This window comes from Calidris pugnax, unplaced genomic scaffold (genome assembly GCF_001431845.1).
Source record: "Calidris pugnax isolate Ruff unplaced genomic scaffold, ASM143184v1 scaffold19, whole genome shotgun sequence".
Taxonomy (NCBI): Eukaryota; Metazoa; Chordata; class Aves; order Charadriiformes; family Scolopacidae; genus Calidris; species Calidris pugnax.
In genome coordinates this window covers 4,374,596-4,388,140 of record NW_015090775.1, presented here as the reverse complement: position 1 = coordinate 4,388,140, position 13,545 = coordinate 4,374,596, and the positions used below count along the sequence as shown (strand labels likewise).

Genomic DNA, 13,545 nt, shown 5'->3' with positions numbered 1-13,545 from the left:
TTCTTATCTAAGTTTTTAAACTGACAGTCGGAACAAATTGTAGGCCTGTGGTTTGAAGTCTCCTCCCTCTCCATTATTTTCTTTCTGTATAACAGAATCTTCACAAAACCTTTTCTGTCATAGGTGAAGTATGAAAACTGGGGCTTTGGAGAACCCAATAATTATCAAGGAATTGAACTTTGTGCAGAGATCAGTGGCGATTCCAGCATGCTTTGGAATGACAGGCACTGTGATTATCTATACGGATGGATTTGCCAGATAAGAAAAGGTATTGCTTACTCCTGTGGATTAGTATAACAAGAAAAGATTCTCAGTTGATTTTTTTTTTTCCCTTAACTTTAAGAAATAAAAAAAATTTGAAAAACTGTTTATCAGAATGGTTCCCTGTGGAATGTGAAATATCAAAGTGTTATAAGGATTTCCATGTCTTCAGTGCTTTTAAAAATAAAAAGCCTTTCATACCCTGCTGAGACCTCTCACTGATCTTTCTCTATGATTTCAGAAGGCAAAATGTGATACTTGAAAACTAGGAAATGTTAACTTTGACTATTCACATTCACTTTTGACTTTTCTCTTTGAGAAGGTCGTGCCTTCTCCAACAACTCCTATTTTGGATTTTTTTTTTTTTGAGTTGAGTTTCAAGTTATTAGAAAACAGTTTGCAAATGAGCTCACATGCTTCAATTTTTATGCGTGAAAACTCCCTTCTTTCCTTTGCTGAGGTTGCAAGATAGTGAAAACTCCCTTCTTTCCTTTGCTGAGGTGCTGTTTTGCTAGCTAATTGAATCTGTAGTTGCAAGATGGAACCTGGTTTTGAGACACTTTATTTTGCTTTGACTGGGTTTTAAATTCATATGTTGATTTCTTGCTAAATTCTCTTGAGATTTGAGTTTGGATGCTTTTTATGCTCTGAAGACATCAAGACAAAATTCATAATTTAGGGAAATACTGAGTTGCACAAACAGCACATCTACCTAAGTTTATTTTAGAAAGTCCTTATTAAACATTTTACCACATTTATATATTGGGAGGGAGGGGAGCAAAATAAAAATGCTGTATTAGTATATTGACAATAAAATACCAGCTCTGCTTTATATTGGTAAAAAAATTTCTTGGGCAGAGAATTTTTTTATTAAAATCTCAGTATCTGTGAGATTACATTTTGGCACCAAATAAATTGGTAAACCTATAAAGACACAAATGTCCTGTATTAGAAATTGTTTTCCGGAGACACTAATGATGGCATCCAGGATGCCATCTCCATGATGCCATAGCAAAAAGAAACAGGGGAATTCTTTAGCCTGAGATCTTCTTTTCAGAAAGGATCAGTTAATTTATTGGGATCTTTTCCAGTGAGATTTTTTTTCTAGGGAAATTTTTAGAATCCAGATAGAAGTTCCTCTCAATCAGAGAAAGATGGAAAGAACCTTACTCTGTAGTAGCAGGGACACCACAGAAGAAGGTAACCTGGCCTGCAGTCCTGCAGGTTCAAGCCAGAATTCATGTTTAAGTGACCTGGGGAGAGGAGAGAGAGGGAGATACAGGGCTGTCTTCATAGGGTTAATGCTTTGGGGTGTAAGGTTTGCTGCCTCCAGTGAATTACACAAATAATTACTTAATTCAGATAAATTTCAAGGTATTTTATAATACCTTGTAAGTTAGGAATAGCTTATATTTAGAGCCTCAGGAAACAAGAGTGTTTAAAATTGAATAGTGTACCAAAAAGAAGAGCTTTAGACTATTTAGTTCCTTCTAGTTTTTGGTGTTAAATCCATTGCTAACCATAAAATTCACTGTCAGGAGAAAAGCATGCCTATCAATCATAGTAAATATTCTCTTACAGCAGAAAGTGTGCCATTATAATAAATATTCTCCTCTTACAGGGGCAAGTGTAAAGCCTGAACCAACAGAATCTCCTGCACCCAGTAAGTGTTATTGCTGTTACCATTTGTGTGTGTCTGAAAAGTGTTATTGCTGTTACCATTTGTGTGTGTGTATGTCTGAAAACATTTTAAAAACTTTACTAATGAGAATGTCTTGTATCTCAGAAACAATATAGTCAGCTTATAACTTATCTCACAGAATACAAGACGACTGAGGATGGATGGATTATATATGAAGACAAACAATATTATTTCAGCACAGAGAGTGTTCCTATGGAAAAAGGTCGGGAGTTCTGCAAAATGAACTTTGGAGACCTGGCTGTCATTGAGAGTGAAAGTGAAAGAAAGTTCCTCTGGAGATATGTAAGAAAATTCATTAATACTATGGAATAAATCATCCAAAACAAGTGAGCATGGGCACAAATCCTTTTCATGCTGGTGTTCACCCTGCAAGGTTTATGATAGTGAAACTGCAGTAGCATTAAGCCAAAATAATATGAAGAAAAAGCTCAAGTATTTTTTTAGATTGGCAGTAGCATTAAGCCAAAATAATATGAAGAGAAAGCTCAAGTCTTTTTTTTAGATTATTTCATAGCTGAGATGAGGACAACTTTAGTTTGGTATTTTATATAGAAATAAGCAGAGTAAGCATTTTTTTTAGATTGTTTCATAGCTGAGATGAGGACAACTTTAGTTTGGTATTTTATATAGAAATAAGCAGAGTAAGCATTAAACAGATTATCTGCTTTTCATATTCAATGTGGCAATGTGGTATGTGTCGGCAACTGGTAATGTGCTAAGGTAAATCTTAATGCTTACTTTTAATCTGTGGCTTCATTTTAGCAAGAAGCTGAAAAGGCAATGATTCTGTAAGGTCGGTGAGTTAACCAGAAGTAAAGTTTATCAACAGATAAACTCAAGATATCTTAAGAGGTCGATCGTGCAGCAATCAGAACGTTGGCTTTTAATCTTGTCCGTGTACCTGGGATGTACTCTACCTAGAAGCCTCTTTTTGGTCCTCAAGTTTGCCCCTTTTTCCTCCTCCTCCTTGTGGGAAGAATATAATTATGCAGAAAAAACAATTTGAGGTGTGGATTATGCCATGAGAAAGAGCTGTTAAATGGGAGACCTTATCACCAGGTTGCAGTATTTAAAGGGTGACTACAAAGAAGATGGAGACTCCCTTTTTACAAGGAGTCACATGGAAAGAGATGAGGAGTAATGGGTACAAGTTACTCCTGGAGAGATTCTGATTGGACACGAGGAAAATTTTTCACAATGAGAACAATCAGCCATTGGAATAATCTCCCCAGGGAAGTGGTGGATTCCCCAATGTTGGAAACTTTCAAGATTCAGCTGGACAGGGCTGTCTTGTCTAAACTGTGCTTTTGCCAAGAAAGGTTGGACCAGATGATCCTTGAGATCCCTTCCAAACTGGTATTCTGTGATATTTCCTAAGTGACTGGGGTTGGTTCCCTGTTTATACTGTCTTGAAGGCACCTTCTTTTAATCAGGAATATGCTTAAAAGTCAGATTTGAACTACATAAAACTTTTCCTGAGCTAGCTGAAGAATGGCAACAGGATGACACAAGGGCCTGTATCAGTTTCTATCCAAATTGTAGGAAAGTTTATCCCTTGCAAGAAATTGGTCAGATGATGTCCACTGCAGAGACTGCCAGAGGTGCTGATTTCAGTGGCTTTCAAGTACTACTGTGAGAAGTGTTGGTAAAGTGACCAAACCTTTTGGCCAATGGTGAAGTTTGACTGGTGCCTGTCAGCTGTGAGCTGCTTTAACTTAAATGTTGTAGCTAGACAATACAGCATTTCGCATCCTCTCTCAGTCAGATGTATATTATTCATTGTTAACATAATTTTCTGTGATAGAAAGAGGACATTTATACAATTTTAATCTTTACATTCTAGATCTTGAAAAATGGCAAAGAGGATTCATACTTCATTGGTTTACAGCTGAGTGTTGACCAAAGGACAAGGTAGGTCAACTCAAACTATTGAGTTTGCATCGTGCTTTAAAATAATCTCCTGAGCGGAGCAAAATTAATGAAGTGCTTGAGTGAAGTTGTGGCCTATCAAAGCAAATGAAAATGTCTGTCCTCTGAATTCTACGGGACTTTCATGATTAGTTTTTTGATTATGAAGGCTGTAAAAATTTATTCTTTAGTAAATATACCGCTATGTGCCATTATGTGATTAGTTTTTTGATTATGAAGGTTGTAAAAATTTATTCTTCAGTAAATATAGCGCTATGTGCCATTATGTTTAATCCACTATTTTTTTAAATCCCGTTTGTTAGGCGTTCTCACCTACTAGTACTACTGATATTCGATATTTGATTATAGCAGGAAAAGAGCTTGGTTTCAGTTTTGCCCTCAGCTGTTGTCTGCCTTGTCCATACTCCAATGAAGTATAGCTAATATAAGTATTTATACTTAAAAATAGTATTTCCTGTTGATGCTGATGAAATTTTTTCTTCGTAGAAGACCAAGTCCTTTTCAAATAAATGGAATTTCCGCTTGACACCACACACAGAAGCTAGAGTAGATCCGTAAACTCTAAAACTTGGCTTATTCTTTTAGAATAGAAAAGCATGAACTTTGTTTTTATGAGTTTATATCAGGTGTGTTAGATTTGGAAAGTTTTCCTTTACTGTTTGTTTTAAGATTTTGTAGTCTCTGGGACTAAAAAAGTTAACTCAATAGGGCATGGATTTTCAAAGGATATACCTAGTTTTGAGTCTTAATTTAAACATGTTTGTATTCTCAAGTGGTTTAATTCCATGTTAATGTAGCTCCAGATTAACCAGGAGAAATACCATATTTCCTAAATAGAATTCATCCAAATCTTGCACGATAAATAGACTGCAGATAAAGTCTTTTGTGTTTTTATTCAGGATTTCTATTTTCCTTTATTCCATGACTTATATTGAAAAGATAAATACATGACCCAATCAAAATATATTTTTGTTAGGTAAAAACATTATTTTTCCTCCTCTTTAACTGTTAGGAATAGGCTGTAATAAAGGGAAAAATGTAACCTGTTTTATTTTTGTAGAACAAAGATAGCTGTTGCCATTATTATTATTGCAAACTGATTGGACCAGGTGACCCTTGAGGTCCCTTCCAACCTGATACTCTATGATTCCGTGATCCATTATGTAACTTCATTTGCACTGTGAGGATAAGCAAATTTTCTGCAAGCTTTTCTGAAGGCCAGTATGCACCACCACACTGATTTTTATATGTGATGTCAACCTGGGCCTGGATTCAGTTCAGTCTAGGTCTTGAAGTGCCTGAAAAGATGCTTAGTAGTTCTTGGATCTCCTTCTAGTCCGCAGTGACAATGAGGACCCTCCCCATGATAATTAGGATGTCAGTTGGGCCAGATCACCTTCTGAAAATGAGGGGTCTCTGCCATTCTGTTGTTTCTGTAGGGACCCTAAGATGAATATGCTTTTAAGTGAAGTGTCATATGTATGTGCCTGAAGGGCCGAGTAGGGCACCTCTGTCACTTGCAGTCCGATAGGAATATGTCTCCTAATAAGTGTTTAATTCCTGATTATGACTTTGTTCTTTATTGTTTATTCTACGTGAATGTACAACTTTTTTGATGCTTGTATTTTACCTTACGGTGAGGCACATTGTCACAGGAATTTCCTTGTGGGTGGTTTGTCATTCCCTTTTCCTCTGCGTGGGGGAAAGATCAAACATTTGACCAGTGTTATCGATAAAATCCCTTGTCTCTGTAACGGCCGCAGGAAAGGTATGACTGGGGGGAAGCATCTGGGCTCTCTCAAGCTGAAATGACATCTGGATTGAGTATTGTCCTATCCTTGGATGATTGAGTATTGTCCTATCAGTTGCAAAAGTGTCAGCATATTGCTTAAACGCAGAGTAAAACCAACTTCAGTACATACTTTACGTCTTTGCACAGAGAGTAAGTTTAGTGCAATTAGCAAAGAGGCAAATAGGTCAAAAAAACCTCGTAAACCTTAAACTATGAGTGACTATATTAAACATTTTGCAAAATTACTTTTTGTATCATGGAAACAAATTCTGTTTGTATGTTAAAGTGTTTTGTTGGATTGTTTTTCTTAAGCTGGATGGATGGCACTCCAGTGAATTATTTGGCATGGGCACCACATGAACCAAACTTTGCAAATAATGATGAAAACTGTGTAGTTATGTATAAGAATTTAGGTGAGTTTTGTATGTTTGTTCCAGAATTTCATTATTTGTGGTTTTATGTCACAACTGTTCGGTGTTTTTTTTTTCTCTCGGAGGCACCACTTCCCCTGCCCCCCCCCCCCCCCCTTTTTTTTTTTTTTTTGTTCTTTTGCAAAATGTTGTGCAAGTAGACCACAGTATTATGGGGAAGCTCTGATAGAGGTCCGTGGTTGTGATTTGTGATCGCTATACAACTGTTCTCTATTTTTTGTTAAAATTGTCCTAATGTACCACTATAAAATTGATATTTATTGTACCCAGTTCTACACTGCTTTTAACATTGTGTAATTACAGAGTGCACAAAGTGCCTAGATGCTGATATAGAATGATAATAAACTGAGACACTCTGAGGATTTGACCTTATCTTTCAACTAAAAGGCACTTTGTGTAAGAAAGAGTGAAAGTGATTTCCATTTAACCAGCTCTGGATGCGGTGTCATACATTTTCCTCTTTATCTTGCACTCAGGATTTTGGAATGATATAAACTGTGGTTATCCAAATCCCTACATATGTGAAAGGCACAACAGTTCCATTAATTCAACTGTTGCTCCAACAACATTTTCAACACCAAGAGGATGTCATCCAACTTGGCTCTCCTTTCGTAATAAGGTACCATAACAAATGCAGCGCGTGTTGGATGTTTGGCAAAGCATTACAAAGAAAACAAGGGAATTATTTAATAGTATTGTTTCTTATTAAAGTAAAATATTATTCTTTTTTGCAGAGAGCTGATTGATGCCTGCATGCTTTTCTTTGTTTGCACATCCACTGTTTTGCAGGAAAGGTGCTTTTTTGATGCTTCTAATGAAGTAGCAGATGAGCCTACTCTGTTGCAGTTGCCAAAAGTCATTCTCTAGTCATTTCTTCAAACCTTTTGATATGCATTTCCTAAAGAGTTTAGCCCGAGTTCCTGAATGATTGTTGTTTTGATCTTTTTTTTCCTTTTTTTTTTTTTTTTTTTGACCAAACCAAAATGCTTTTTGGGGACTGAATATATTTTGTCTTCCTTAACTTTATTAGCGTGGTATGCTTTGTAGAGTCAAATTAATAAACAGGCAGACTAGTATCAGTCACGTGTAACTTACCACTAACAACTGTTAGCTGACTCTCAGTAAAAAGTCAGGTTTTGCTTATTTTTTCTAGCAGATCAAATCTAGTATGTGTCTTGTTGAGCAAAATACTTTCTTGAGATACTCAATTTTATACAGAAAAAGAATCAGCACATTTTAAGCTCATTTTAAGCTGAATGTGGCGTTTTTTTCAGATAAATGCATTCTTTTACTGCCTTTTCTCCATCCTGCTTTGCTTAAAGCAGTGGTTTTCAATTTGTGAGTGATATTGGAGTAAAGATAATATATAGAGAATTTGTTCATGTTTTAGTGTTACAAAATATTTGGATCTACAGAAGAGGAACGTGTCACTTGGCATGCTGCACGAACAGCTTGCATGAATTTAGGAGGAAACCTGGCCACTATCCCTAACGAACAAGTGCAAGGTACTGTGTGTAGTTTTGTAGCACTAGATGAAATGACCTTTAATCTTTGCAGGATGGCTGTTGCATTTGTGTGAATATGGGCAGGATTTGAATTACGACTACACGTCTGATTTCTGTTCCAAAATGTGATATTTTTTTTTTTTGAAATTTACAAGGAAGTCTTCACCTGAATCTGCCAAATTTTAATGTTGGCTTAGAGAGATTTATATACACACGCATGTATGTTGTCCTGGCAGCCAAAGTAGAGCTTTTCCTGCTTACACGTGGTGCCAGCTGGACCCAGCAAGTCCAAATGATGTAGTTTCACTAGGTGGCATTAACTCACTGCACGGCTTTCCTATCCACTCAGGCAGAACACCTTTAGGATCAGAACTTGCTGTCTCTGGGCAGCTTGGGGCAGAGGTTTGACGGCTCATACGCTTCCCCACCACTCACCACGTAGCTTTACTGTTCTATTCTCTAGGGGAGCTTATTTTAATGAACCTAAGAGCTGCATTCCTGACTGGGGGAGGTGACATTCACTTAGTACTGCTTAAGTTTTCCACATGTGAAGAAATGAAGAATCAAACTTTCACTTTTCAAACATAGTTAAATTCTTATTCAGCAGAGGAGGGCAGCTATTGCCTCCCAGAACACCTTTAGGATCAGAACTTGCTGTCTCTGGGCAGCTTGGGGCAGAGGTTTGACGGCTCATACGCTTCCCCACCACTCACCACGTAGCTTTACTGTTCTATTCTCTAGGGGAGCTTATTTTAATGAACCTAAGAGCTGCATTCCTGACTGGGGGAGGTGACATTCACTTAGTACTGCTTAAGTTTTCCACATGTGAAGAAATGAAGAATCAAACTTTCACTTTTCAAACATAGTTATTTTTTTTTTGATCTTTTTTTTCCAGCTATTGCCTCCTGCAGAGGAGGGCAACAAAACTAGTGAAGGGCCTAGAAGACAAATCGTATGAAGAGCGGCTGAAGGAGCTGGGGCTGTTTAGTATGAGGAAGAGGAGGCTGAGGGGAGACCTCATCACTCTCTACAACTACTTGAAAGGACACTGTAGAGAGGTTGGTGCTGGTCTCTTCTCACAGGTAATTACCAATAGCCCGAGAGGGACCGGCTTAAAGTCCCACCAGGGGAGGTTTAGACTGAACATTAGGAAGGAATTTTTCACCCAAAGAGTGGTCGGGCATTGGAACAGGCTGCCCAGGGAGGGGGGGGAGTCCCCATCCCTGGCTGTGTTTAAGGGCCGTTTAGATGCAGTGCTGAGGGACATGGTGTAGGGGAGGACTTTGTAGAGCAGGGGAGATGGTTGGACTCGATGATCCCAAGGGTCTCTTCCAACCTCTATGATTCTATGAATTTCTGCAGTACAGATTTCAGGTGGTTCGTGCACAGGGCTTGAATTCTAGGTAAAAGAGAAATGAACAGTAAAGCTACTAGCACAAAACTTGTTTTTGCTGGCAATGTAGGCATAGTTCCTGTTACAGTTTGTGGCAGAGCAGCAATACTAACATTTGGCAAAGAAATCTACAGGTTTCATTCCTGGAAGTGTAAATTGCATTCATTTTAAAAAAACTAAAGGAAGGTGAATGGTTGATAGAGCAGACAGAAATTCATCTATTGTTTGCAGAGAAAAGCACGCTCATAACAATGACTGCAGCAGTTGGCAAAGGCCATGAGACGTTCATTTTATCACGGTGTTTGATATATTGTGGATTGGTGGGTTGATGAATGCCAGCTGACTTAGCCTGCTCTATTTTTGTGCTAGCCACACAAGCACCTTCCTGGACTGTGGTGGTTGTTATGCTTGTGATGAATAGTTCTGTTGAGGCTCATTTTAAAGTGCTTTCTTGTGCGTTCTGCTCTCTGCTGAGACAGTGCAGACTATGGCCCGGCTGTTCCAGGGAGAGAGCAAACACTCGTGGGTCTGTAACAGCACTGCTGCTGCTGCCTGATGCCAGGGGTAACCACTCTGGGGGGGTTATCACAAATGTATGTGCTTCTACATATCTCTATATTTCTAAGTCAATTGTGGGACCAAGATTCAAAGAGACATTATAAAAAGTATTTCTGTCATACTTTCGGGACTCATCCCAGTACTGGGTTAGGTCCTTAGCTGATGTATTTTGCCCAAAGCCACAGTTGTATATCTGGTTCCCTGTTCATTAAGCTCAAAAGTCACCTCCTTTTCATCTTACCTGCTTGTGTTGTCAACAGTGCAGTGTTCTCTATTGCAGAAAAAATACTGTCACCAGTCTCAGTGAGGCCAGACTTTTCAGTTGTCCTTCGTTAAAAGTGTTTCTCTTTTTCTTTGCCTTTTTTTACTCTAGCTTTCCTCACCTTCCATATGAAGGATTTTGTTACTGATACATGGATTGGATTAAATGATATAAATCATGAACTGAGGTTCCTCTGGACTGATGGAACAGGAGTTTACTTTACAAACTGGGCCAAAGGCTTCCCATTAGGACATATGGATTTATATTCATATGATGGCCAGGTAAATAGCAATCACAAATTGTTCACTGAAATTTGATTTTTAGATTGCATTTATGCATTTGTTGGAATTTGAGACATGTTATTGTTTGACTTCCTACTTTTATGCATGTCAAATATAAATAAAAATAGACTGAATGGTTTTGAGCCCTTGGGCAGTTGCTCTATTAGCTCATGACAGCTGTAGGGCTCATACAGAGACTGTTTTCAGGTTTCAGTTTTCTGTGTCCCTGAAGGCTACGCTGCTTGTGTGTTGACCCCATGTTCTCTCATGGGCTGCTTGTGTGTTGACCCCATGTTCTCTCATAAAGACATACTCTGGTATGTCCTCTTTACCTCTGGTAAAGAGGACAGTGGGATTCCTCAAGGGTCCGTGCTGGGGCCGGTGCTGTTTAACATTTTTATCAATGATATAGACAGGGAGATTAAAGGCACCGTCAGCAAGTTTGCGGACGATACCAAGCTGTGTGGTGTTGTCGATACACCAGAGGGATGGGATGTCATCCAAAAGGACCTGGACAGGCTGGAGAGGTGGGCCCAGGTGAACCTCATGAGGTTCAACAAGAGCAGCCACAAGGATGATCAGGGGGTTGGAGCACCTCTGCTACAAGGACAAGCTGAGGGAGCTGGGGTTGTTCAGCCTGGAGAAAAGGAGGCTCTGGAGAGACCTAATAGCAGCCTTCCAGTACCTGAGGGGTACTGTTTACAAAGGCCTGTAGTGACAGGACGAGGGGCAATGGCTTCAAGCTGGAGGGGAACAGATTTAGACTGGAGATTAGGAGAGGGTTCTTCACTGTGAGGGTGGTGGAGCACTGGAACAGGTTGCCCAGGGAGGTGGTTGAGGCCCCTTCCCTGGAGATATTCAAGGAGAGGCTCGACGAGGCCCTGGGCAACCTGGTCTAGTTGGGGGTGTCCCTGCTGACTGTGGGGGGGTCGGACTAGATGGCCTTTGGAGGTCCCTTCTGGCCTGGGCAATTCTATGATTCTATGATATGATTCTATGATTCCTGCCTCGTGGCATTTGCCCCAAAAGCGCACTCCTAGTCCTCTGACCGCATTGGCACCTGAACGTAGCAGGTTTCTCAGCTGGCATGTAGCTTGCAAGGGCCACGTACTAACATTCCCCTCAAACAGCCACGTCTTACATAGCAGCAAATTCTGTGAGTCACATTTGCAGAAAGGACATGCTTCTATAAAAAGACAGCCGTCCGTTTTTTAGAAAGGAAAAAAAGCAAAGAAAATCACTTCCCTTATTTCTCTGATGTACAAACTGATCTGATAGGTCATTCAGTTCCTCTCTCTGGAGTTTCTAGACAGTTCTGTGCTATCAAACTACAGCATACTATAGTACTAGCTCTATTTGTTTTGAATGACGCTTTTAATGTATGTATAAAGTCCTTTTTTCCTGTTTTTGAAAGTAGCACCTCTGAGCTTCTTATCTCTAATGTAAGGAGAAAATTTGGAAGAATTAGAAGTTCAAAAGAGAAAGCATGTTTAAAATACTAGTTTTGGAGGAATAATCTATATTTTTGTCTTTTCATGCAAAGTAGTAGGATTTCTATGAAGTCTTCTGTGAAAATTTATAAAGTCCCTATTTTATAAATTTCAGATTTTTTTTTAAGTTTACTTGACCTTAGCAAAAAATAAGTAATCATAATTAATACAAAATACTATGCAACTGTTCAGTTTGAAAGACCTAAATCTTAATGCATTTCACTCACAAATGAAGTATTTCTTCATGCATCTTCTCCTGGACATCAAAACCAAATAAGTAAACAGAATAAAAGAAATGTGGATGATGCATTACACAAACCATTTGTGCATGTGCAGCTCTTTGCATTCATCATAGTTCATTTAACATATTCTAACATAGATTCTAGCTGTTGTGTCCGTAGCAGAGAAGCTGAAATGTCACTGTGAAGGGGGTACTGACAGATCAATGGCTGTTCTTTGGGCAGGAACAGTTCTGATTTTGCTGTGTGTATTGTTACAGCTTGCAACAACAAATTTGAAGAGACTGATATGTCAGAAATGTTACATTGCCCATTCAGGATCCAGGGTTTTTCTGGGGCAAACTTAACTGTTTTTTTTTTCTACAATAGTTGATTTCACTTCTCTTTAAATTGTCTGTGGCTTTCCTTCTATCCGTGGTGTATGCCTGGAGGGATGAGAATACTGGAATTTCTCTGGTCTGTTTATCCACCCCAATGTTGCACAAGAGACAGCAACATCAAGAAATCTGTCAAGTGCAAGATGAACAGAACCTCTACATCATAAAACTTACAGTGTTAAATGTTACAAGGATGCAGGAGTAAAACTACAGCATTACTTGTGTCTGAAGATGTAAAAGGGGGACAATTTTTTTTTATTTGCTTCTTCTAGCTATTTGTAATTGATTTTATTTCTTTTTACTTCAAGGCTGATTGTGTTGTCATGAGAAACAATCCTGTTAAGGAAGCAGGGAAGTGGGCTGATGAGAGTTGTGATAACAACAGAGGATATATATGCCAAATTAATGCAGGTACTTGTCTTTTTGCTTAAAACACAATCAAACCTTTTGGTTTTTCAGGGAATTGTTTTGGTGAAAGGATTTCAACATCATTTCACTTCCAAGAAAGATGCAGCCACAAATTGTTTTTCAGGCAGGAACAAAAGGGTCATATGTGTCAGAGGTCCAGTTAGAGCCTCTACTCCCCATTGACCCTTCCCAGTAACTGCCATGTTACTGCCTTCCTGAGCTGGAATTTGAATCTACATCTTTGTGTTTAGTATGACCCTTCATGTGATATTTGTGCCATGACTTTGTCTGTCATTTTCTGAACACATTGTCTTTCAAAACACATTCTGCAATATAATGGCTTGTACATGTAGCATGAACTGTCTGGAGTGTGACTTTAACTCACCTACGTCCAAGAAAGATGCAGCCACAAATTGTTTTTCAGGCAGGAACAAAAGGGTCATATGTGTCAGAGGTCCAGTTAGAGCCTCTACTCCCCATTGACCCTTCCCAGTAACTGCCATGTTACTGCCTTCCTGAGCTGGAATTTGAATCTACATCTTTGTGTTTAGTATGACCCTTCATGTGATATTTGTGCCATGACTTTGTCTGTCATTTTCTGAACACATTGTCTTTCAAAACACATTCTGCAATATAATGGCTTGTACATGTAGCATGAACTGTCTGGAGTGTGACTTTAACTCACACCAAATTTGAGCAAACTCACACCCCAAAAGGATATTAAAAACAGTGAAAACCTGGATTTAAGTACCTGATTGATTTTTAAGGACCGACCTGTTGTGAAGTTTTCCTTTTCTCTGACAAAAAAAATCCTGGAAAACAACACAGTCTCTGCAAAGCATTTCTTTTGATGAAAAAATATTGTGTTAAAGAAATTGTGACCTGATCTAATCCTAATTCATTTCAGTAATAGTGAA

The 13,545-nt window shown here is 38.7% G+C and overlaps 1 protein-coding gene across 3 annotated transcripts in view; it reads left to right on the top strand.

The window, feature by feature from the left end:
- LOC106890283 (macrophage mannose receptor 1-like) overlaps window positions 1-13,545 on the top strand; it is a 61,209-nt gene that overhangs the window by 35,798 nt on the left and 11,866 nt on the right. For all 3 annotated transcript variants that reach the window (XM_014946001.1, XM_014946009.1, XM_014946018.1), the window contains 9 exons: window positions 124-268; window positions 1,883-1,924; window positions 2,082-2,245; window positions 3,807-3,874; window positions 5,997-6,097; window positions 6,592-6,734; window positions 7,506-7,620; window positions 9,945-10,114; window positions 12,529-12,631. In XM_014946001.1, the coding sequence (XP_014801487.1) occupies window positions 124-268; window positions 1,883-1,924; window positions 2,082-2,245; window positions 3,807-3,874; window positions 5,997-6,097; window positions 6,592-6,734; window positions 7,506-7,620; window positions 9,945-10,114; window positions 12,529-12,631 (1,051 nt within the window). The remainder of the gene's footprint in view (window positions 1-123; window positions 269-1,882; window positions 1,925-2,081; window positions 2,246-3,806; window positions 3,875-5,996; window positions 6,098-6,591; window positions 6,735-7,505; window positions 7,621-9,944; window positions 10,115-12,528; window positions 12,632-13,545) is intronic.